The sequence below is a fragment of the Ictidomys tridecemlineatus genome, chromosome 8 (assembly GCF_052094955.1).
Source record: "Ictidomys tridecemlineatus isolate mIctTri1 chromosome 8, mIctTri1.hap1, whole genome shotgun sequence".
NCBI lineage: Eukaryota > Metazoa > Chordata > Mammalia > Rodentia > Sciuridae > Ictidomys > Ictidomys tridecemlineatus.
The window spans coordinates 8,480,195-8,503,826 of NC_135484.1; the positions used below are offsets into that span (position 1 = coordinate 8,480,195).

General features: G+C 48.4%; 1 protein-coding gene and 1 non-coding gene across 4 annotated transcripts in view; both read left to right on the plus strand.

Annotated features, from left to right (window-relative positions):
• Nucleotides 1-279: 279 nt before the first annotated feature.
• The window catches only part of Ezr (ezrin), a 48,318-nt gene continuing 24,965 nt past the window's right edge, over nucleotides 280-23,632 (plus strand). The window contains exons 1-2 of one of the 3 annotated variants that reach the window (XM_078018812.1): nucleotides 280-303; nucleotides 4,941-5,027. In XM_078018812.1, the coding sequence (XP_077874938.1) occupies nucleotides 5,016-5,027 (12 nt within the window). In that variant the 5' untranslated portion in view covers nucleotides 280-303; nucleotides 4,941-5,015. Of the gene's footprint in view, nucleotides 304-4,189; nucleotides 4,347-4,940; nucleotides 5,028-5,396; nucleotides 5,401-23,632 lie in introns of those variants that run through there. The other 2 variants (XM_078018811.1, XM_078018813.1) reach the window with 2 other exon arrangements.
• Trnat-agu (transfer RNA threonine (anticodon AGU)) lies at nucleotides 20,030-20,103 on the plus strand. Its single transcript has one exon. It is a non-coding gene; the product is annotated as a tRNA-Thr (tRNA).

The following is a 23,632-nucleotide window of genomic DNA, read 5'->3' on the forward strand; positions in this document are numbered from 1 at the left end:
GGCCGACTTCTAGATCTAAGCAGCAGGGCTCACAGCAGGGCGATTTGCTGAGAAGAGGAAGGCTGATTTCAAACAATCAAGAACATCAGAGAAGCCAAGGTCAGGGCTGAAGATGTGGCGGAAGCCTTGGGAACAGATGAGATGACCCAGGAAGGGAGTGTACACAGATAAGGGCCCAGGCCTGGGCAGGCTGAACCAGGGAGAGGCTGGGGAGGGGAACTGGAGGAGAGAAGAGAGGACACAGGATCCCCAAGAACAGAGCGTGCCAGGGAGTGCTCGGATGTGTGGAAGGCTGCTCAGAGGGTAAGATGAGGCAGAGGGATCTGGCACTCAGCAGGACAGAGGGAATGGGAGCTAAACAAGAGAAGTCTGGGAGCAGGAATAAGAACAATTTAATGCTCTGGGTCGGCCACCTTGTAAAACAAAGGTATCTGAACAGTTGAGCTTAGCCTTTTCTTGCAATGCACTTTGTACCACATACTTTTAGACTGGGAAAAAAAAATGCTTGGAAAAAAAAGGGGGTGGATGATAAAGGATAAGAAAAAACTATAATATAGGAAGTCATGCTGTTTGGGAGTTAAACAGGTTGTGTGGTCGTTAATACTCTTTTACATGAAAATTATTAAGGATGTTTATATAAATTATTAAATAAGGAAACAATTAAAATAGAACTGCTAGTGGCCATTCAGAATTCTTAGCACACCCAAACTATGTAAGCTACTCCATTAAAATAGAAACAAGGGACTCTCCCTAGTTTACCATCTAGTAAAATTCCTTAACAATTATGTCTAGACCCAATGCCCACTCACACAGCTGAGTGGCACCTAGGGGACTGTTGTGAAAGCCCCCTCTCACCTGACCATTCACTCTTCTGGAAGTCAGAAAAGAAAGTTCCATGATATCAGAAATTTTCATATCGAGTTCATGAAACTTTATGAGATTCCATGAAATGTTGATTTCTCTGTAACTATCATCTGAGCCAAAGAGAAGCTTGCCTTAATGTGATGTTTAAAATAAATATTTCAGCACCACAAAAAAAGTAGAAAGGAGGCAATGAAGGGCACCCCTGGACCCCACTCACCTTGATAAAGCATAACCAATGCAGGTGAGCCTGCACAGAGTGTCTCAAATTGCGTCATCTCCCAAGAATACTGCATATCTTGAATTTTCACCCAAGGTTAAGTGTTGAAAAATCACCCACAACCCTGTTTTGTCAAGGACACTCCACATGTGTTTCCTGATTGCCTATTGACTGTTCTTTCAAAGCGAGTGAGGCTGGAGATTGTCATGCTATTTGTGGACTTTCTTTAATTGGTTGAGATTAACCTGGCACCGGTGTGGAGACAGGCTCAGAGGTGACTTGATAGGAAGGCTACTATGTGTCTGGGATGTGACGGTTCTGTACAAGGGCTCTGGTTGTGGGCCCTCACTTTGGCTTACCTTGCCTTAAGAATCCAACCAAGGCCCAGTGCAGTGGTACGTTCCTGTAATCCCAGCTTTCAGGAGGATCACAAGTTCAAGGTCAGCTGGAACAAGCCGTTGAGACCCTGTCTCAAAATGAAAAGCATGGGGATGTAGCTCAGAGAACTTGCCTAGCATGTGTGAGGCCATTGGTTCAGCACTGGAAAAATAAAATAAAAATAAAAAGGTACCAAGAGCCCTCCTTTGCCCGGCTCATAAGGCAGATGTATGCTTGCACTCCTGAAATGAGGAGTCAGTCCAGTAAGCACGATTCCTGCTCCAGGGATCCCATGCTTCCTTCTGAGGTATTGATTATCATATAAACAAATACAGGGAACATATCATATATTCCAAACACAGGAAACAGCTTCACAAATGGTGGGAAGAGAGACAAGGTAAGTAATGCATCAGGGTCTTGTCACGTTCCAAGTCCGTGGTTCTCAAAATTTGGTGTGCCTGAGAATCACCTGGGAAGCTTGTTAAAGAAGATTCCAGGGGCAACCTGGGTCTCCCTGAATTCCTAGGGAGGGCTCCAGAGAGGACCTGACACATGCCTAAGCTTCAGAGCCATTGTCCTAAGCAAGTGTCAAAGATTGCCTTGGAAATCAGACATCTGCAAATGCTGGGGGAGGGAGGGCTCAGGTTCTAAAGGCATTTGAACATAAGTTACCCCTGAAAAATTCCCCCAAATTCTCAGAAGATAGAGTATAAATGGCTTTATTTGGTGGGGGCCCCTTTACAGTAAATATAAGTTAAACCATATAATGCTTACACATTGAGACACGTGAGGAATGAGGAATGCATATACAAAACAGAGATTTATGCTAGCTTAACTGTACGAGGAAGAGAATACCTACAAATTGAATGTCAGTTAAAAGCTTGTATGATATGACTCTGTGTCACGAGAATACTATGAAATAATCATTTTACAGATGAAGAGTTGGAAGCTCAATTGTGTGGCTTACCCAGAGCAACCAGCCAGGAAGCACTGGAACCAGAACTCAGCCTTAGCTCTGTTTGCTTCTAAACCCTGTCATCTTTACCACACTGCCACAGGCCATTTTTCAGTATTCCTCTGAAAGATAAAGTTCAGAAATGTTCCAGAAGGTCTAGGGCCACTGCTATTTCAAACATTCACTTAATAAGACAATATACCATAAACTGAGTAAGATAAAAATTACATTACAAGCTTGTCCTAGCAGCAGAGCTGGGGTCCCAAACTGCTACCAAAACTCCAAGTGGTGATAAGGTGCTGCAGACACGGTGTTTTAGGAGGAATATGTACAGTGTTGGCATTGTAGCTGATTAAAATATCTTCCATAGTTTCCTTCCTATCCCAGTTGCCATTATATCTTCATTTTTTTTTTAGTTGTAGATGGACATAATGCCTTTACTTTATTTATTTATTTTTATGTGGTGCTGAGGATCTAACCCAGCGCCTCACATGCATTAGGCAAGCGCTCTACCACTGAGCTACAACTCCAGCCTATATCTACATTTTAATAGAAGAAATTTTGTCTTTGAGAGGGAACTGACTTTTCTGATTAGAGGACAAAACCTCAGAAAAGTCTTCCTCCCTCTACAGGCCTCTGAAATGCCTGGGCCTGCAGTGGGGAGGTCACAGGAGTTGGCAGGGTTGCCCCAGCAGCCAAGTGCACCATGGTGGGTTGGGCATGACCATTCACCCAGCGCTGGGCTAAACACTCCACAGGCACAATCTCATTTAATCCTAAATCTATACAGGAGGGGCTTCTAGAGTCTCTTACCCTACATAGGGAGAAACTGAGTCAGAGAGTTTGGAACTTTACCCCAAATCTTTGGTTACTCCTTGTATCAGGACAGAGTGTTTACCATACTGTTCTAGGCATTTTAATGCATTAACACCTCTAATCTTCATTGCAATCCCATGAAATAGGAGTCATAATTAATGCAGTTTCACAGATATAAAAACAAAAGCGCTAAGGGATTCAGTAACCCACCAGGCTCCCATAGGGAGTTAGCGGTGAGCATAGGAAAGGAATTCAGGGGGGGATTTCGGTCTCAACTTTGTCCACATCACCATCACCTGGGGGCCTTGCTGATACTCAGATTGCTGGGCCCCGGCCCTAGAGTTTTGGAAACCCTTGTCCGGGTGGCACCTGTCGTTTCTGCGGCTGCAAGTTCGCAGGGGATGCTGGGACAGCAGCAAGCTAGTTGCAGAACCAGGCTGCGAGAGCCCACGCTCTAGAGGGAGCTCTCTAACTCACTGCACAAGTTCTACCGGCCACCGAGTTCCTGTGTTTAAAAACTAAGAGCTAGTAAGAAGAAAAAAAAAAATCTGGGATTTCAGAGATTCCCACGTAACTTTTTGCAAGTCGAGTCAAATAAGGCAACACATTAGTCCTTTAACCTAACCAAGCGGTGGTCGAGCGTCTTCTAAGCCCGTCTTTCTCGGATGAAGGCGGAGGCGGCACAGACCACGTGCACGGAGACACCGCGACCAGGTACGGCCGCCCAGACCCGGGTCCCGGCCCAAGGACGTCGGGGCAGCCCCACCCCAAACGGCCGGGCAACTACCCTGGGCGCCCGCCCAGCTGGACTTATGTACATTTCTTGATGTCCCTGTGTCCAGTGCGGAACCGTGTCGCACCTTACGTCTCCTGCCGGAGTAGAACCTACTGCACACACCCCCCACCCGGGCAGCGCCGAGGCAAAAGTCCGCCAGAACCAGGGGCGCGGGGCCGCGGCCATCTTGAGCGGGGCGCACCTCGCAGGTCGCGCGGGCGGGGCGGAAAGGGGCGCGGCCCCGGGACCCCGCCCCGCGAGGGCCTCTCGGGCGCGCGGGCTGCGGGCGCACTCGCGGTCGCACGGACAGCAGGAGCGCACGTCCACTGCAGGCGCCGCGGGTGAGCCGGGCGCGCGGCGGGGGCGAGGGTCGGGCGGGCTCGCGTGCGCGCTCCGCGGAGGGCACCGTGGCCGGGACTCGACGGCAGGTGCGGCGGGGACGGTCCGGCAGAAGGACAGCCAGCACGGGAGCCCGGGCGGAAGACCTCGAGGGGCGCCCAGCAGGCTCCACTCCGGGCAGGTGGAGCTGAACCTGTGCGGCCGGCCGCCGCGGCTGCTGCGCGACCGTCCTCTGTCCACTCTGTCTCCTCCCGAAGGGAAAGCGGAGCCCGGGCTACGTGGACGCGCCCCTCCCGGTTCCCGGGCCTCTCCCGGGCAGTTAGTTTTTTTAAAAGTGTTTCTCCGAGGCTGGACGGCTGCGGTTGCAGGCCCGGGGCAGCGATTGCCACACTAGTGAAACTTGCTGTGCGCTCGGGCGGCCCCAGGAGGACCGCGGCGGACCCCGCGCCGGCAGCCCCGCCCCGTCGCCGCTCCCCGCCCCCCGCCTCCCGCCTCCGACCCCGCGGGGGCGGTGACTCACCCGGCGCCGCCCGGCCGGTTCTTAAGCCGCGCGCCGCGGGCTGCCGGGCGCGCTAAGGGCTTGTCTCTGACTCCAGGTCGCGAGAACTTTGTCAGCTGCTGCTGTACAGCCGAGTTTCCGGGGGATTGAGTGAGCCCACCAGGAACCGAAAATGCCGAAACCAGTAAGTTGCCCCGGTGCTGGGCCGGGTCACGTGCGCCAGGCTCCCCCTCCGTCGGGAGTCACCTGCTTGAGTGGATGGGGACCAGAACCGGGCGCTGACGGCCTGTCCCCTGACCATTTGTTGATCCTTTTGCGGGACGCCAGAAAGACACCATTGTGCTCTTCTCTCGCTAGGCCCTTTCTCCGTGAGTCCCCTTCCCCGAAGTTGTGGTCATTCTTAAAAATGAGGCGGGGGCCCCCTTTTCCTTGTTTCTGTCTTTTTGAAAAGTGCCTGCTAGTGCAACTTTGAGGTTTCTTAAAAAGTGCAAATCGCACTCTGGTGGTTTCCAACTACCTACACCTGCTGGCCCATTTCCTTCAACTGTCCGAAACCACATGCAGCCCGCACCTTCCTGGGGCGATTTGAAGGGCATTTGGGAGAGAAGACGCCCTCTCTACAGCGGGCAGCCTCCGTACAGTCCGATTCCCACCGGGTCCGGGAGGGGCTGGCCTGTAAACCTGGGAATTTGCTGGTTACAGCAGGATTCCTATCTCTGAAAGGGTTCAGCGATGACTTGAATTGCAGATGAGGCCGCCCTGGAGCTTGATAAGGACGCTCCCCGGGCTCTGGTCCTGTACTGCTGGTCAAGTCAGCTGATTCAAGTGCTGTGTTCCTGCCCCCCCCCTCCGTCCACGAGTATGATTTGATTGTGTTGAGATTGCTAACCAGGCCTGGGTGGTTGCAGGAACTGGTTCTTAGTGGCATTGCTTAGAAAGCTGTATATATTTCAGCGGGTGACACACACCTGTAACACCAACTGTTCCCAGGGCTGAGGCAGGAGAATCGCGAGTTCCAAGCCGGTCTGGATAACTTAGTGAGATCTTTGTCTCAAATAAAAAATAAAAAAGGCTGGAGATGTAGCTTAGTGGTAAAGCGCCCCTTTACCACTGGTCAATCCTCAGTACTGGAAACAAACAAAAACTTGTGTATATTCCACCATTTTAACACTGGTGAGCTGGGTGACTTGGCACTAGGAAGAGGGTTTTACCTTTTTTTTTTTGAAATTTGAGTCATGGAGAAAATATCGAGTCATTAACATTTATAATTAATGATACATAAAAATTTATTTCTAGTTTTTCAAATAATGTGGTTCTTTAATCAATACTTTTGTGCCTTTCCTACTGTTAAGTTTTATGTTCCCTGAAAGGAATTCTTGATTAGAAGACTTATTTTACTATTAGGTTAAAAAAATTACTAATAGATTCAGACACCATAGACTTTTGGTGTGAGTCATATCATTAAGATGACTGGTTCATGAGGCAGATTTTTTTTTTTTCCTATACAAAATTCTTCCTTTCATTTCAAACTTAAAGTGACCCGTAACAGCCAAGCTCTACAGTGCCTGTGGTCTACCTCTGGCCCGATTGTAGCTCCTTAACCAGGACTGCAGAGTGTAGCAAGCTTGGGGATTTGGGGGGGGGGTGGGGGTCAAGAAATGAGCTTCTGGTGTGGTTGTCTTGATTTCACTAAAAAAATGCAGAGTGCTAAGATAGTGCCCAGAAAAAAAGTCAGTGTTTCTGGTCACTAATTTTCTTTTTCTTTTCATAATTTGTAATTTATTTTAGTCTTTTTCTGTTTTTTTTTAACTTCTTTTAATTGTGGTGAGATGTATATAACACTTAATTTGTCGTTGTAACCATTTTTAAGTGTGCAACTCATTGGCATTACAAGTGTTCCTATTGTTAAGCAGCCATCACCTGAACATCATCACCCCACAGTGACCCCCAGTACCCATTAAGCACTCGCACCCCATTTCCTCAGCCCCCAGCCTCTGGCAACTACCATTCTAGTTTGCCTCTGTGAACTCGGCTTCTCTGGGGACCTTGGTGGGGTGCCTTTCAGTATGTGTCCTTCTGTGCCCGTTTCATTTCCCTCCACATGAATGGCCTCTTCAGGGCTCACCTGCTTTGCAGGTATGTCAGAATTCCCAGCCCTCTTTATGTCTTGCAGCTGGTATGTTCGAACTTCATTTTGATTTAAAGTCTTGGTGATGCCTAAGAATTTAAAAATTGTTTCTGACACAGTGAAGATGGTTGTAAAACTGCAAAGGAAGGCGAGTAGCCATCACCGTGTGTGTTTGCGTGTGTATGCACACGCGTGCGCAAGCGAGCCTCAGTACCAGAGGAACTTTTTGAAAGGCTGTGTTTTATGTAATATATTCAGTTACCATTTTTGAATCTTAATGAGAGGTCTCCTTTTAGGTGAGCCAGACTTGTCTGCTGTGGAAATCCCTGCCTGTTCCTCCTTGGGCAGGAGAGTGTTACCATCTACAAATTATGTTAGGACCACCCTGTCTGTCCTTGAGAAGGGCACAGTAGCCAGCTCTAAGGTACTTATGGAGAATCTAGTTTGATAGTTTTTAAGTTTTGGGGGCTCTTTTGTTGGTTGTTTTTTTTGGATTCGATCAATGGTGAAGGTACGGTCTTCAGTGAGCTTCATCTTTTAAACAAAGGGCTATCGCTTCTAATTATTCAGTCCCAAGTTAAGAATTTCACTTAGGTAGCTTTCATGGGATTGAATGTTTAATAATAGGATTAAGAGTCAATTACACTTAATGTACACATCTGAGTAGTTGGGGTTTGGGGCTTCCACCCACCTGGTGATTGATTTACCTGCACTGAGAGGAAGACTTTGTACATAAAACAACGTAAGTGAAATAATACTCATTTACTGCTCCTTAATACTGCTTCTGGAAGCACCGCGTACTGAAGAGGTTGAGTGTTTCTGTGTTTGGCCAGCAGGGTGCCCTGCAGGAGGTGATGAGGATTCCGTCCTGCGGGGCCCCTGTCTGGAACCGGAACCAAGACACAGGCACACACTAAAGCGGAAAGTGGGGAGCTCTCGGCTTTCTCAGGGGAAAGGAGCCCTGGTGGAGTGTGACAGGACAGGCCTCTGGTGGGCACGAGGCGAGCCCTGGAGAAGCCCATTTCAGGGGAGGAGGGCCGGCCCTCGGGGAGGGACAGCTGTGGCCTGTCTGGTCTTGCTTTCCTCGGCTGCTTTGGGGCAGTATTCCGTGGGACTGGTGGACTTCCAAGGAGGGTGCTCTGGCCCCCTCGGAGGACGGGGGTGGGGGTGGGGATTGACGGGCAGGGAATGGTTGGGGAGGCAGTCCTTGTGCCACCTTCCAGGCCAGGTGGCCCGCAGAGTTGCTCCTCCTTCCTCTTCCTCACTCCCTGGCTGGCTTTTCTCATCTGCTGGGAAGGCTGGGAGGTGAACTGCCTCAGGCACCAGGAGGTGTCTGAACTGTGTGGGGCTGGAGGGTGTTAGAGGAGTTGCCCTCCTTCAGAGAACTCTGAACCTGGGTTCAAAGTCTGCCTGTGGCAGAGCTTGAGGAGAGTTGGTGAGATAACCCCGCTCTTTGAGAAGAGTGCTTTCCACTGAGTATTTCAACAGGGACAGGATTTCCTGGATAATGATTTCACTCCCCGCCCCCTGCCACCCTTCACTGAAGACCCCTCCTCCTTCCCCGTGGGCAGATGGTGAAGGAGGTAGCTAAGATTCTGGCAGGTGGCGGTGAGAAGTGCTGGCTGGGGTTGCTGGTTTGCGTCCTCCCACCGTAAGGCATGATGAATATTTAGATTTCATCCACTCGTTCAGCAGAGAGGCACTGAGGCTCCCAGGTGGCAGGCACAGAAGTGGCCCTGCCATCATGGGTTTACCTTCTGGTTTGGGGACAGAGTAGTCATAGTGAATGCAGAGCTTCGGGTCTGGCTGTTGTGCCTGAGGTGTGTGCTGGTTGGGGGATGTGAGACGGGTCAGAGAGACGGCCCTGGAGGTGGGGGGCTTGCTGCGCTAGGTGAGGACTGAAGGGGTTTGAATAGGGTGGGGTGGGGTCGGGGTGGGACTCCACCACTTGGAGCTCGCCCAGTAGAGGACACTCTAGTTGGGTTCTAGGCAAAGCCTCCAGTGGCCAGAGAGGAAATCAGAGGTCAGGCCATGTCTTACAAGCCGTGTTCAAGCCTTTTTTTTTTTTTTTTTTTTTGTAATCTTAAACTCAGGGTTTTGACCTTGTAGAGGGAGGTGACATGAACAGATTGGCCTTTTGAAAAATTGACTAGAGGCTGTAATGTAAGAGTCTGCAAGAGGTGGCAGGTAATGATTGGGTCTGGGGTCGTGGAACTGGAGAGAAGGGGATGTCCTGGGGGGCTCTTTGGGAGGTAAAACTCAGAGCACTTGCTGTGGGTTGAAGGTGCAGGGTGTGTCCACTGCCTCCTGGTTTCTGGCTTGCATAACTGAATGAATGATGGGCCCATCACTGAGATAAGGAACCATGGAGGAGGACCAGCTGTGAGGAGGGTCAGAGTCTGTTTTTGCACATGCTGTTAGGTCGTGTCTGTGGTGGGTGAAAGAAGTTCTTGCCTTCTTAAAATTTCAGCTTCACCTCCATGGTGCCAAAGAGAGAGAGAACCTAGACAGTGCCCACAACCCCACTCCTCATTCCTGTTTCTCTCCTATTCCTCCCACAGTGGGCTCTTTTGTTACTGCCCTAGATGATTGCATTGGGATTTCTAACAAAATTTTGAATAATTTTGTAAGAACAAAATTATTTGTTAAGGGGCTGAAGTTGTAGCTCAGGGGTAGAGTGCTTGCCTAGCATGTGTGAGGCACTGGGTTCAGTTCTCAGCACCACGTTTAGGTAAATGATTAAAAGGTCCATCAACAACTTAACAAATATTAAGTTGGTTTTTTTTTTTTTTTTTTTTTAAGTTTGGGAAAAGAACACAGAATCACTTAGTGAATCATAGCCCTTTTTCGTAGTTTTTTTTACTTAGACTTAAACTTGATGTATGTTGGATAGTTAGGAGATTCATTAGGTGATTCACATGCCTGTTCTCTTTTAGTACCTGGATGTTTTCACTCTGAAGAAATAAAACCACCGTCAACTTTAAAAAGCAGGAACACACCTGGAATTAGCCTTTATATTTTATTTTGTTTCAGTAATAAACTCCTCAGCCTATTTGCATTATAACACCTCAGCTACTCTAGTTTTTAATTTAAGCACTAAATGTATTTGCTACCACTAAAAAAATAGGCAATATTTAATGAAGAGACCAGAAGGTTGCATTACTTCCCTCCCAACATATTTATCATCCATATCTGTCAACATAAGGGATAAAGATAGATTTCAAACTTCTGTTTTTTTCTTAAGAAACCAAACAAAACCATTATGCAATAGTGTGACTTAGAAACTTTCTAAATGCTTAGTATGTAGTTAATAGACATTACTTTTTCAAATAAAATAAAAATGTAAAGAACCACAAAAGAATAATTTCATAATTTACTACTTAACCCACACTTGGACAGGTCATTCAGTATTCGTGAACCTCTGTTTCTTTTGATTGATTGTTTTGGTATTGGGGATCGAACCCAGGGATGCTTAGCCACTAAGCTGCATCCAGGCTATTTTTTATATTTTATTAGAGACAGGGTCTCACTGAGTTGCTAAGTGGCTGAGACTGACTTTGAACTCTCACAATCCTCCTACCTCGGCCTCCCAAGCCTCTGGGATTACAGACGTGGGCCACCACGCCCAGCTGAGCTTCTGTTTTGTAGTCTTTAAAATGAGAGTAAAGACAGTGTTTAAGTGAAGAGAGCGTATCAACGTGAAACTCGCCTTTGTCTATGAAACCTAAACACTTTATGTCCCGGGAGCTTTGTGTGTCCTGGGTACTTTCTCCCTGGCTATATTTTACACACTTCAGTGCAACCCATTGGTTAAAAGTTGGGAGTGCCAGTGAGCCAGGTGAAGTTTGTCCATGCTTCCCAAAAAACAGCCACAGATGTGGAGTGAGAGGGGGATCCTCTGACTGTTCTTCCTCTTGCTATGTCCCAGGAGTCAGAATTCTTTGGGCTCCTTCCTCCTGTGTTGGAGCCCTGACATAGGCCATCGAGTGCCTGGTGCTAGGCAGTGAAAATAAGATGACTTTGCCTTTAAGGAGTTCTCAGTCTAGTGGGGGAGGCGAGGGTGCAAGCAGGGAGCCATAGTGCATTGCACCAGGAGAGGGATGTACCAGGCAGGTGGAGCCAGGGCAGGCTGCAGGTCCTTGGGGGCCTGGGGGATGCAGGGGCAGAGGGTCAAGGGTATTTCTGGTAGCAGAGGGCAGTTCCATTTTCCATTATTCACTAAGATAAATAATGATGCTGTTTCTTGTGAAATAGAAACACTTCACTGACACAGTTATCCCTTTAATATATTTAAGAAAACAAACCTTAAAGGCAATTAAAATTAAAAATTTCTGACCTTGACCCAACGGTTACCAATGAGCGAGAGGAACCCATGTCACCGGCCGGTCAGACTACACTGGTCAGCACAGGCGTATCAGATTCTGCTTATCTTTTTGTTGTTTGAAGTCGCTTTCCGCATCCTAATTTTGTTTTCCATCTTCACTAGACAGATCAGCTTACCATTGCTGTGTCAATAGCTGTCGTATCAGATCATGTAAATAATTGTTTTCATTTAAGGATGGAGCACAACGATTGATTATCTGCAGGCAGGCCCTAACTGTGGCCAGTTTTTGTGAGGTCTACCAGCTAAAGATGGTTGCTGCATTTTTGCAGGGTTCTTTTAGAAACAACGACATTATGCAGTAGTCACCAAATAAGGACCTCAAAGCCTAAAACATTTACTCTCTGATCCTTTACAAAAAAAAAAAAATATATATATATATATATATATATATATATATATATATATATATATATATTTTAGCAACCCTGCTTCTAGGATAAAGTTGTGAAGACCTTGTTATAAACTTGTGTGTATTGTATGGCGAGGCTAATATTTGGAAACAGAGCTACCTCATTGGTTGCAGTTTTAAAAAAACTGTTCTCAAAGAACAAAGAACCAGTTAGCCAGTACAGTGCATCACAGCCTGAGCATGGATGTCTGTTGTGAAAACTGTCACCTAGGACCAAGGTTGGCTGGTGCTGAGGTCATATTTTAAACAAGGTTGGTAATGGTGGCTGTTCTTTGTTCTATAGAGAAGGTGGCAGTATCTTGTGTCACACCTGCTCCCCCAGCATCTAATGACAGACTTCTGGCATAAGCTAAAAGAAAGCAATTTGTACCTGATATTTGAGTTGGAAAGAGAATGCTGTATAAATGAATTGCTTTTATATCGTCATTTAAAATTAATTTTCGACTTTCACTAGTCTTATGCTAGTGAATTTCTGACTATGGACAGTTTCATCTTCAGTCCCAAGTTTAGACCACCCCATCAGATCCAGCCGTGCTGTGCCCACCCCTTGCCCCACCGTGCTGTGCTTCACAGAACTTATCTTTGGGTTCAGTGCTTGTTTTGTGTGTGTGTGTGTGGGGGGGTCTTGGCTTTCCTGGCTACAAAGTGAGAAGCAATTAAAAAAATTTTAAAAGGCATCATTGTCTGCATCTAGAAGGAACTTCAGATTCTTGCTCTACTGGCAGGTAAATTGGGGTGGACCACTGGGTGAATGCGCTGCCTCCTGGTGGGTAGTCTGGGGTGGGCTTCTTCAGCTGCCTCTCTCCGTGTCTGTCCACCAGGGCCTTCGAGCCCACCCATGAGGGCTGAGGGTGCCTCCAGAGCACCTGGCCTGGCGCCTGGCCCTGATCGGAAGGGCCCGTGTTCTGCTTGCAGCTGCTGAGTTCTAATCTGATTAAAAGCTTTACCGTCTCATGATGGTCATTCTCTCCCCTCCAACTCGGCCTCATGAAGTGGTACAGTCAGTGGACTTCACCTCACTGTCGGTCCTTCTCTCCCACCATAAACGCCGTCCACACCCCTCCCACATACAGAGCACTGCTGTGCCAGGGTTTACTTCCTGGGGACATGTTGGTGAACTAAAAGAGTCTTTTGAAGGATTACATCCCCTTCCCCTCAGTCAAATCAAATGATGGCCCGGCCACTGTCCATCCGAAACGCACGCCAGTCTCAGATGCACATTGCCCCCCTCTCTCAGTGGCCGGAGGCCCAGGGGGGTAGACCCAGGTCTAAGTACAACAGCCTTTGTGTCCTCGGCCCCTCCCAGGCTGCTTTTGGAAGCTCGCGTGGTCACAGGAGAGGCAAATATCAGTAATGCCCTGGAGAGGAAGAACCTACTGTGGGTTCTCATCCAGGCCTTGCCAAGAGGCGGAGTTGTTTTTATTCTTTTACTAACTCAGTTGGGCAAAGTGACCTGTGAGTGGGCAGATGTGATCATTTTGGTTTTGGTAAATCACCTTTGTGTTGACCCACGAGCCAGGATGACCTTTCTCCAAACCCCTGTTTCGGGTAGATTTGGTGAGAGCGTGTTGCCATCTGCTGGGCCCCATCAAATTCTTCCATCATTTCTTGGGTGCGCGCTTTCAGGAGAACTGATTGTTCCGGTAGTATTTTGCCTGTTGCTGCATCTGTGAGTTCTTGTAGGATGTGTTTTGGAAGACGGTCCATCCTCACCCCATGTTCTTGGAGAACCCTGAACCACGGATCACTGGTGAGAGCTTAGAGAGTGGATATTATGTTGGAATCTGCCTCCGAGGACTTTATTACTGTGTGGGTATGGTGTTCTCATTAGGGTGCTGCGTGGCCTTAGTTACCTAATGACGGGTGTCACATCTGGTGCTGAGGTGGTGGCCTACATAGCACATTGCCATTTGGGTGACACTCTTAAGTGGGCCTTAGACTAGGCGGTAGGGAGGGGAGAACCTGGCTGGACAGGGCAATGTGGTAATCATCTGAAAACAAGGTCAAAACGTGCAGTGTGGGACGTGAACAGGTCAACTGTAAAAATGATGTTTATCAAGCGGGGAATGGAGGCGCTCACCTGTCTTCACAGCATCTTAGGAGGCTGTGGCAGGAGGATGGAAAGCTCAAGGCCAGCCTCAGCGACTTAGAGAGTGAGATCTTGTCTCAAAATAGGAAATAAATTTAAAAAGATATGGTGGTACAGTGGGGGAAAGTGAGTTGACTGAGTTTTAAAAATGAGGGAACTGGTTTTGGATTGTTGGATATGATAGTGGGATCATGGTTTGATATACATTCCCCCTTGCCAGCTGGGGACTGAGCCCAGGGACTCTTTGACAGTTGAGCTACATCCTCAGCCCTTTCTAATGTGTATTTTGAGATAGGGTCTCACTAATTTGCCCAGGCTGGCCTTGGACTCTCATCCTCTTGCCTCGGCCTCCTGAGTTGCAGTGACGACAGGTGTGTGTGACCACGCCTGGTGGTTTCCAGGTACATTTTAAAGCCCTCTGGTGCTGCGTGATGACGTTTTCACTGGTGACATGATGTTGATGGTCTTAAAATATGCAAACAAACCAAAACGTTGTTTCTCTGTTTTAAACTGTAGAAAGAGTAAAGAGCAACACTGGAGAGTCGGTGTGCGGCCAGGAGGAAGCCTGCCGGAGGCTTACTGTGCCGTGGGGTCCCTCTGCCTTGGGGAGTGTTCCAGGGCTCCCACATGGGGAGCTTGCTTTTTAAAGCCTGTTACAGGGGCAGAGGGGGTGGGAGACTTCGCTTCTGCTCCTCCTCCTTTTGTGCCAGTCTTCTTCGGGTGGGAGGGGCCCAGCAAGAGGGAGTCCCTGGCACGAGGGCTGAAGAGGCGCTGCGTGTGGGACAGCCCTGTGCTGGATCACGGAGTAGCCGAGTCCTCCCGAGGGCCATCCTACCCCACGTGTGGGTGTGAAAGGAGGTCTCCTCAGAACTCCAGTTGACGTGGAAGCAGGAGGAACCGTTGGTTCCCAGCTGTTCCACTGTTATTCTGATTTCCAAGATTTTTAGGGGGTGAGAGAGGGAGATGCTTTGACCCAGGTGGGAACAGGACTTTGTCTTTATAGCAACTGTCTCAGACTTGAACATTGGGATTAAACATAAAATGCAAGACATCGACTGACTGGGATCTTATGCAGTCCTTTTAAGATGCCACGTACCATCTGTGTTCCGGCAGGGTGGACGCCGTCCAGCGGAGCAGGTGGGGGAGGCATTCATCAGGCCAGGAGCAGGGTTGGGGCTGGGGCAGGCGCTGAGAGTTGTGAACTGCACACCGTGTGCCCTTGTTCTCAAGTCGGGCAGTCACACACATGATCATAATCCCGTCATGGATACAACATACAGCGCTGTTGCCTTGAAGTGCAAGTCAAAGAGTTTGGTGTTTAACTTTATATGACTTCAGAAACGAGGGTGATTTAAAAGTGTAAGTTTTTCTTGGGTTTTGCTTATTCAAGCAAATTTTGTGATCTTGCTTATTTAGTTTGGATTTTTAAAAAAACAAAGATACCATGGTCTTACTCTATATTTGATCAGTGCCAAAAAAAAAGACTTCATGGGCAAGTTCAGATAGCTCCTGCACGAGCTTCTTAAGGAGAGATGTTCTTTAATGCTACAGAATACTCCTGCGAGTGTGGTCCTGACTGGGGACAGAGACTGATCTCAGACATGTCACTAGATTTAAGTATGGCTAATTTTATATGCCCCTCCCTAAAACAGCAGGTCAGCAAAGGAACTGACAGCTTCCCCAGGCTCCCCCCTAATGTCATGAGAGAAAGGGAAAACTCTTCACAGGCTTCTAAATTTACAAAGAAAATAGTGCTTTCCAGGGGGTTAGTGGGTCTCTTTGGCAAGCTTTTGGTTTCCCTGATTCATGAGTCTAGAATTAAAACTGGTGGTAGCATGAATTGGCCCTCCTGGCATTCCTTGTCCTTTTTGTCCTTTATGGAGTCCTGTAATTTACTAGACATTTCAGGGAACTAAATCAGTGCTGGAGTACAGGACACACCTAGAAAACCAGAATCACATGTTAGGACCTGCAACTTCACAGGTTTGTTAGATAAAGAGAAAGCGACCTTGAAAGAGACGTTAGTTTGCCTTCCTTGGGGTGGGGAGAGAAGGATGTAGACTATTTGTATTTCTTTAAAGAATCATTTCTTTTGCAGAAGGTAGCCTCCTTTGATGCTTCCTTTCCCCTCTAAGAATTTTAGTTTAGTTCCCCTGTTAAATGTGCACATCCAACCCGTGTCATTCCCAGTGTGGACGGAGTTGGTTGGTCCCTGCTTACAGAGAGGTACAGAAAAGTTGTCTTGGAAGTTAACAGAAATGAACCTTGAAACTTAGCAGGTCGTGGGTTCAGGAGCGGTATTTTCACACACCATAAGCAGGTCCCCAGTGCCCACCTGGGTTGCCGTGCCGCACCGCACCGGGAAGCAGCTGCCGTCCGCCCTCCCGCAGCAGTGCTTAGCCTGCGAACAGCCGGCAGGGCCCGGCAGGTTTTGAAGTAGAGGAACTGGCCCCTTTTTAATGTGAGTGCTCTGAAAGGTCCTTCTGGTTCTGAGGTGGTGGTTTTCTCTGATCGTAATGAGTACAAACAGGACTGGTTTGTCTGCTTTGTGTGTGTTAAGCAGCCCCAGCCTGTCAGGAAGTGGGTCTAGGGACAGGAAGTGGCTCACTCTCAGAAGCAAAAAGGAGCTATTCAGAAGGACGTGAGAATACATATTCTTGAAGTTATGGGATACATGTTAATCTGCACACTTCATTTTTATATTCATAGACTTTCAAAATTTTTTCAGCCCAAGAACTTAGAAATAGAAACTTTTTGTCTTAAAAGCTTGACTTAGAGATACACAACCTTGGGACTAACAAAGGAGCTACACAGATGTAAATGTTCTCAGTGAGCAAGAGTTAAGGAAGTTGCTTAAACGTTTTTTTGGCCCCACTTTCTTTCCTCTGTCCCTAAGAAGAAGTCAGCAGGCCAGCTGCATGCAGGTGCCTGCCTGTAATGCCAACTACTCTGGAGGCTGAGGCAGGAGGATGGCAAGTTTGAGGCCAACCTGGGCAACTTGGGAGACCCTGTCTCCAAAAAGAAAAAGAGGGGGAAAAAAAAAGTCATCAGACTAGGACAACCTTACACTAAGCAGTGCCCATTCAGAGTCTCCCTACAAAGCAGTTAGTTATACCTCGTCACTGTTTTACTTGTTCCACTTAAAACATACATTTATTCACAAAAACATAACAAAGTGGACACCAGCAGCATCGAAGAAGTCATTGGGAAATTCTAAGACCCAGCTTCTGTGTTAGTCCTCTGCACTGTTGGTGTCTGTCCCGGGGTAAGAGTTTGACATCCACATATTAAGTTCGGCCTCACAGTGGACTTGGGGAGGAGTGAGAGGAGTTTGACTGAGGAAATGAGGGGGGTGGCGTGTTAATTTTCATAATTAAGGTACCCGAAAAGTTCCTTAAAGTACCTCTGGCCTTTCCGTAAGAGGCAGTGGGTGCCTGCCCCGAGTCAGGAGGACCACGGAGCAGGAGAGCATCCCAGACCTGCCCAGGCTCTGTTGCCCCTTGTCGGGTGGATGATGTATGAGGGTTTGTGCTTGAAAGAAACAAAAGACAGACTTGTCCTGCTGCAGTACAGAAGGTACAGGTCTTCCAAAATGAAGTTGTGAGGCATTCATAAGTAATTAGCTGGTAGGACAAGCAGAAATGCACCAGTAAAAATCTTTCATTGACACACAGAGATGGGGGGGCGGTGCTTGGTAACCGTCCTTTTTGCCAGACCTGCTGGCGGTTAAAATTTGAACCAGTGCCTCTTCAAAGTCTCTTTATACAAGTGAAGATTGACTCACCCTTCCTGAAACTATGTCAGGACTGTGCTTAAATAGAGCACAGAGCTCTGGTCGCACCTTCGGAGCTTTTCACGGTTAAGTTGGTGCCTTTGACTTTGACCTCTGTGGTTCCACTTGGTTTTCATTAGTGATTAGCACCTGGGCAGAGCTGACCAGAGTGCTTACACCTCCCTGGAGGGTGCGGGGGAGGCCAGGGTGGTTTGAAGGCCCTGCCTTGCCCTGGGTCAGTTCCTGATGGACACGCCCACAGGGAATGCAGTCATCCCAGCACCTACCCATGTGCAGAGGAACCCGAATTCTCTTGGGTTAACTTTCTGAGGCAGTGACCACTGTCACAGGGATGGCTTCTGCGGTGGAGGTCTACAGCTTCGTTGTAGACGCCGGGAGTTCTGAGAGCCGCTGGAACTGGCCTGTGCTCAGCACTCTGCCACAGGGACATTTCTCAGGGACTTCGTGTTCCTGGGAACAGCGCAACTGTCTTCTGGTGGTTCCTAGGAAAGTTGAAGGGTTAACAGGACTGTGCACCAGCACTTTGACCTTGGTGGGAGTGCTGTCTAGTAGTTGTCAAAGGCGTGACAAGTGGACTCTTGTCCGCTCTGGCATTTGATGGTTTATTATTCTTATTACTCAGGCAACAAAAGACTAGTGTATGTGCTGCTATTGTATAGTTACAGGGGATTTCCTACCAGAACATGAGAACATACCCTCTGTCCTACCCATGTGTCTTTGTTGGTTTGTTTGTGCTACAGACAAAACTGTGCACAGAAATCGTTCTGAATTGCTTGACGGTTTTTGTCATGTGCAGTTAATTTGCGGCTGGCCTTTGTTAATGTTCCTAAGCCCATAGATGAAGCAGCTTTCTGCATGCTGGTGGTGTTTAACCTCGAAGGAGGCAGTATGAGATGATGATCGGGGATGACTTGGAGATGGAGAGCTTGCTAGAAAGGATTAGCACTGTGATCATCTTCATCCATGGGGCTGCAGATTGCCTTAGGATTATTTCATTAGTACAGCATATTTATCCTGATTGCCCCCACCTTTTCTGCCTGCCAGCAGGAGTGTTTACAAAGTCTGGTGATAGAGCCAGAGCTTCAATATGTGCTCCTGGAAGTTTTCTGGCCCAGCCTGCCTTTGGGTGCTTGGTGACAGATGGCTCTTGCCATGGGTGAGGATTAGGGAGGAGCCACTGTTGCCCACTCTTGACTGACAGGTGGTGTGGTGCCTTCGCCAAGCACAGTGTCAGGTTACTGCTGTAACTGATCTGGATGTGCGCCTCACTCCATTTAATGAGAAAATGTTTCAAGGGCCACATTTCTGTCTTATGCATCTTAGCAGCGGTGTTTGAGAATGTTAACATGGAGATTCTTGTTTGTGTCTGCTCAGTCCTTAAAGAATGATGGCTCTTCACAACAGGGAGGTTTTGGGACTGCCCTTCTGGGGTAACAATTGGACACTTCTGACCCTGCTTATTAGAAACTGTAACAGTGTAAACATGGCCATTGGAGTTTCAGTTGCAACTGTTTTATATAATTTAGTTTTTTCTATAAACAGTTGTATGGCAAGCAGCATTACTTGTAAGAAAGACGAGTTCGTTTTGTGTAATAGATGGAAACAAGGTTATCTTGTAGGAATTAACTGTTGCTGTGACACCCTACCAATGCTGGTGACACCCTACCAATGCTGGTGACATGGATGGAGGGAAAGCAGTAAGTAAACCCCCACCCCACAAACATTCCACCTGTCCCCAGGGCCTTCTGCCTTGCCTGCCGGCTGAATTTGAGGAGCTGCATTTCTACCCTAGGCCAGTTAAGGTTTGCTAAGTTAGTGCTCGTGTTTTCTAGAGGTCGGTCACGTGACAAGTGCTATGACAGCTGACATTATATGGGGGGTTTTCTCTTTCTTAAAGATGACGGGATCAGGATTCAGAGGTGTTACAGGATGGGCTCATCTGTTGTGGGTTCCTAAAGCACACCTGTCCTGTGTGCCTAGGAGATCCGGGACAGATATGTCACATGGCCACTAGCACAGTGAGTGTGTTGGCAGAGGAGTCGGGCCTTCTGCACTTCCACTGCAGCCCAGGGCTTGTCATGGGCATTGCTCCTGGGCGTGTGGAGTGAATTCACAGTCCTGCCCCAACAGCTGCCCTCACCTGGGCCCAGGAAGCAGTGGGCTGCTTAGTGATAAGTGCTGCAGGTGGTTCTTTTGACAGTTCCAGTGGGAGCCACACTAAGGGCCAGCAAAGGGGCACGGCTTGGGCCACCTCACTCCAGTTTCAGAAAACAAGTCTGGTGATGCGTAGCGCATGTTTCCCTCAGCAAAAGTTGGGGAGGGGTATTAATCCAAGAAGGTCTCCAGGGTACAGGAGGAACACTTAGAATCTGTTTTGTTGGGCTGCGGATATAGCTCAGTGGTAGAGTGTTTGCCTAGTATGCACAAGGCCCTGGGTTCTAATCCCCAGTACCACATTTAAAAACAAATCTGCCCTGGGGTGGACTCAGAACACATTGAAGGCGATAAATGAAGAAAAAAAATTTTTTTTTTAATTTTTAAAAATCAGGCTGGGGATGTGGCTCAAGCAGTAGCACGCTCACCTGGCATGTGCAGGGTGCTGGGTTCGATCCTCAGCACCACATAAAAATTCTCTCTAAAAAAAAAAAAAAAAAAAAATCTTTGTCGTCTCTGAGTGCTGACTGTGGCGTGCTCACACCAGCACCCAAGTGCCCGCTTGGACCTAGGGAGGAGCAGGTCTGTGAGGAGGGTCCTGGGGAGAGGCTGGTTCTCACTCTTGCCCTGGTGTGTACTGGGGGCAGCTCAGCAGTGAAGGAGAAGGGGCTTAGAGTCACGAGGCCACATTGACTGCTGGCCTCCAGAGACCCAAAGTGGCACAGAGTCCCCAGTGTTTCAGTCCTGCGTTCGAGTCGGGGTGGCTGCTGGCACTGTCTTCCCCAGAACATAGAGTGCTCTCCTTCCGAGCTTAAACAAAATCGGCAAGCTAAATTAAAAATGTGCTTTTAAAAACTGACCTTATATTCCTGTCACTCTTAAGACTGTTCGTGCTAATTAAACTGACAATGCGTAGTCCCGCTTGAACGTCCTGGTTTCCAGCTGCTGCTGCTTTGGAGCGAGTTTGTAAGTGGAGTGCTGAACCCGGCGCCACCGGCAGGGGAGCGGCCAGGCAGGGATGGTCACACAGTGGAATATTATTGGGCAGTAAAGCGAGAATGTTATTGGGTGTTAAGCGAGTCATCGAGACCTTTCTCCAAATAAAATATAAAATAGAGCTGGGGATGTGGCTCAGTGGTCAAGTGTCCCTGAGTTCAGTCCCCGGTACCCGCTCCCCCTCAAAACATAATAATAGGAAAAGACTGTTCAGGGGTACGGGATGGGGTTCCTTTTTTTTCCTAAAACCAGATGGCATTGGTTGCATAACTCTGAGAATGTACTAAATAGTACTGAATTGTACATTTCAAATGTGTGAATTTTATGATATGTAAAAAAGCTGTTTTAAGGGCTGGTTTGTAGCTCAGTGTAGAGCCTCGCCTCCGTGTGTGAGGCCCGGGTTTGATCCTCAACACCACATAATAATAAATAAAATAAAGGGGTTGCATCCACCTGCAACTGAAATTATACACACACACACACACACACACGTGTGAAGCTGTTATTTGAAGGTACTAGTGACAGCATGAAAATCAAAGTTCAGTTATTTTCTCCATAATTTATTCAATGAAGTGAACCGAACAGCATCTGAAGAAGCTGCTGTAGTTCATCTGTCGTGGGGACCGCTTGCTCCCGCCTTGTTCCTCTTGGTGGGAGAACCTTCTGTATCTACTTCTGGCGGAGCATTTCCAAGCCTGCAGAAGGTCTTATCCAAATATTTGAGAACTGTTAGAAGTTGCTGAAGCGGCACCTTCGGCAGGGGACTGGAATGCTGGACAAGACGCTGACATCTTCATGATGCGGGGGTCAGGCTCTCGTGGGCTCGGGCTGATTGATCTCGAGTGACTGCAGGTGTGCGAATGCAGACATCAACGTCACCCCGAGTTCACTTCCTGAAATTCAGACGTTTAGATGCCGCCTCCGTTCGAATTCCCCTTCTGTGTTCCATGGTCTTCCTGACTCTGGAAGATGTGAGGAAAGTCGCCTTGTCTCTCCCTGCAGTGCTCTGGCTCCTCTGAGTCTCTGTCCCTTGCCCAAAAGTTGTAGAGGGATTGGTCCTGGACCTGTCCCTCCTGTCTGAGCTCTTTGTACAGACAGTATTCCTTCTATGAAAAAGGAGAATAGAGGTAACCTTAAATTTTTGAATATTTTCTCCTGAAGGAAATGACACTTCCCAAAGGAAAGCTTGCCTAGCTAGACGTATACCAAAGTGAGGGAAAGAACTGGGAAACAATTTGACGGGAGCCAGAAATTGAGCCGTTACTCACCGGTTAGAAGTAAAACACCATATTTCATTATCAACTCGGTGCCCCCCCTCCATTTCTCAGACTCTTAGAAGGTGTTTGAGAGACCATTTGAACAGTTAAGCTGGAAAGACTCAGAAATCGTGTATTCCAAAGTGTGTTCTGAAGAACCTGGGCTCTTTGACACGCCCTTGGGAAGTCCTGCTTGGGCAGAGCCGTCTGGGAAGCCCAGCCTGGGCCCTCCTGAGATTTGCAGTTTGCATGAGTGTAGCAGAGGCATTCAGAAGCCTTTTGGCTAAAGCAAAAAGAAACTTAACCACTCAAACCATGGCCCCCGCCACCGTACATCCCGCTCCCCTTTAAAAGTCAAAGAATTTTCCAGAGAACTACACGGTCTCTGACTTGGTGGTGTCCAGGGCCATGCGAGCAGTTTTCAAAAGCTGCAGATGAGAGCTGGGCGGTCCCTCCCTCACTGGCCAGTGGTTTGCAGCTACTTCATTCTGCAGGCGGGAGGGGAGGAGCTGGAGCAGCAGGGACCGGCCTGCTGTCCCGAGCTGTCCTGCCCTGAGAGCGGAGCAGAGGGTGGCCGGGTTTATTGTGCTTTAGCAGAGTGAACTCTTGGTGAGTTTGTTAAAAACAAAACAGGTTGGGGTTTAAGGCCTTCAGTGTTGGTGCGGCCTTGGCCGACCTGCAGTGCGGTCTATTTCTGCCTGAGAGCTGTCTCCCTCTGGAAACTCCAGACGAGGTGTGAGCTCTTCTGGGTCGGCACAAACAACCTGGCCAGCTTCTGCTAGCAGTCTAGTGTTATCTTCCTCCCTGTGGGCATCCTCCTGCCCCAGCCCCAGCCACCTGAGAGGGCTCTGACAGTGCTCTGACGTCACGTCCTCCTCTGGGCTTGCCACCCACCACCTCAGACCCAGCAGTGTCCAGGCCCTCTGCACATCAAGTGGCTCAGGGGTGGGGGGGGGGTCATCTACTTGGGTCCTCAGTAGAAAACACACAAGTTCTGATCCTTACCTTCCAGTGACACCCTCCCCAAATTTGTCCAAATTTGCTCAGAAGCACTTGGGTGACTTTAAGAAACAGATCCACAGGGCAGCATGGCACACGCCTGTAGTCCCAGTGGCTCGGGAAGCTGGGGTAGGAGAATTGTGAGTTCATAGCCAGCCTCAGCAAAAGTGAGGAGCTGGCAGCTCGGACCCTGTCTCTAAAAATAAAAATAAAAATATGGCTGGGGATGTGACTCAGTGGTCGAGTGCTTCTGAGTTAAATCCCCAGTACCACACCCCCCCCAAAAAAAAGAAATACGGATCCCTGGATTGTATCCCAGAAACTAGGGTGTTTGAAAAGCAGCTCTGGGGTCTGATTTGGGAACCACTGTAGTATATGGTACCACTGAGGCCTCTCCCTTCTGGTTCATTGGTAAGATGTTCCTGGGCAGGGCAGCAGGGCCCACAGAGGCCTGCACACTCCTGCTGTTTAATTGGGGGTAGACTGACAAGCCCAGGGTGTGGGAGGTGCCCTTGTGCAAGTGTCAAGCCTAGGGGACATTGGAGCAAAGCTGTGAGTCATCAGCAGGTTCTGTGGGTAGT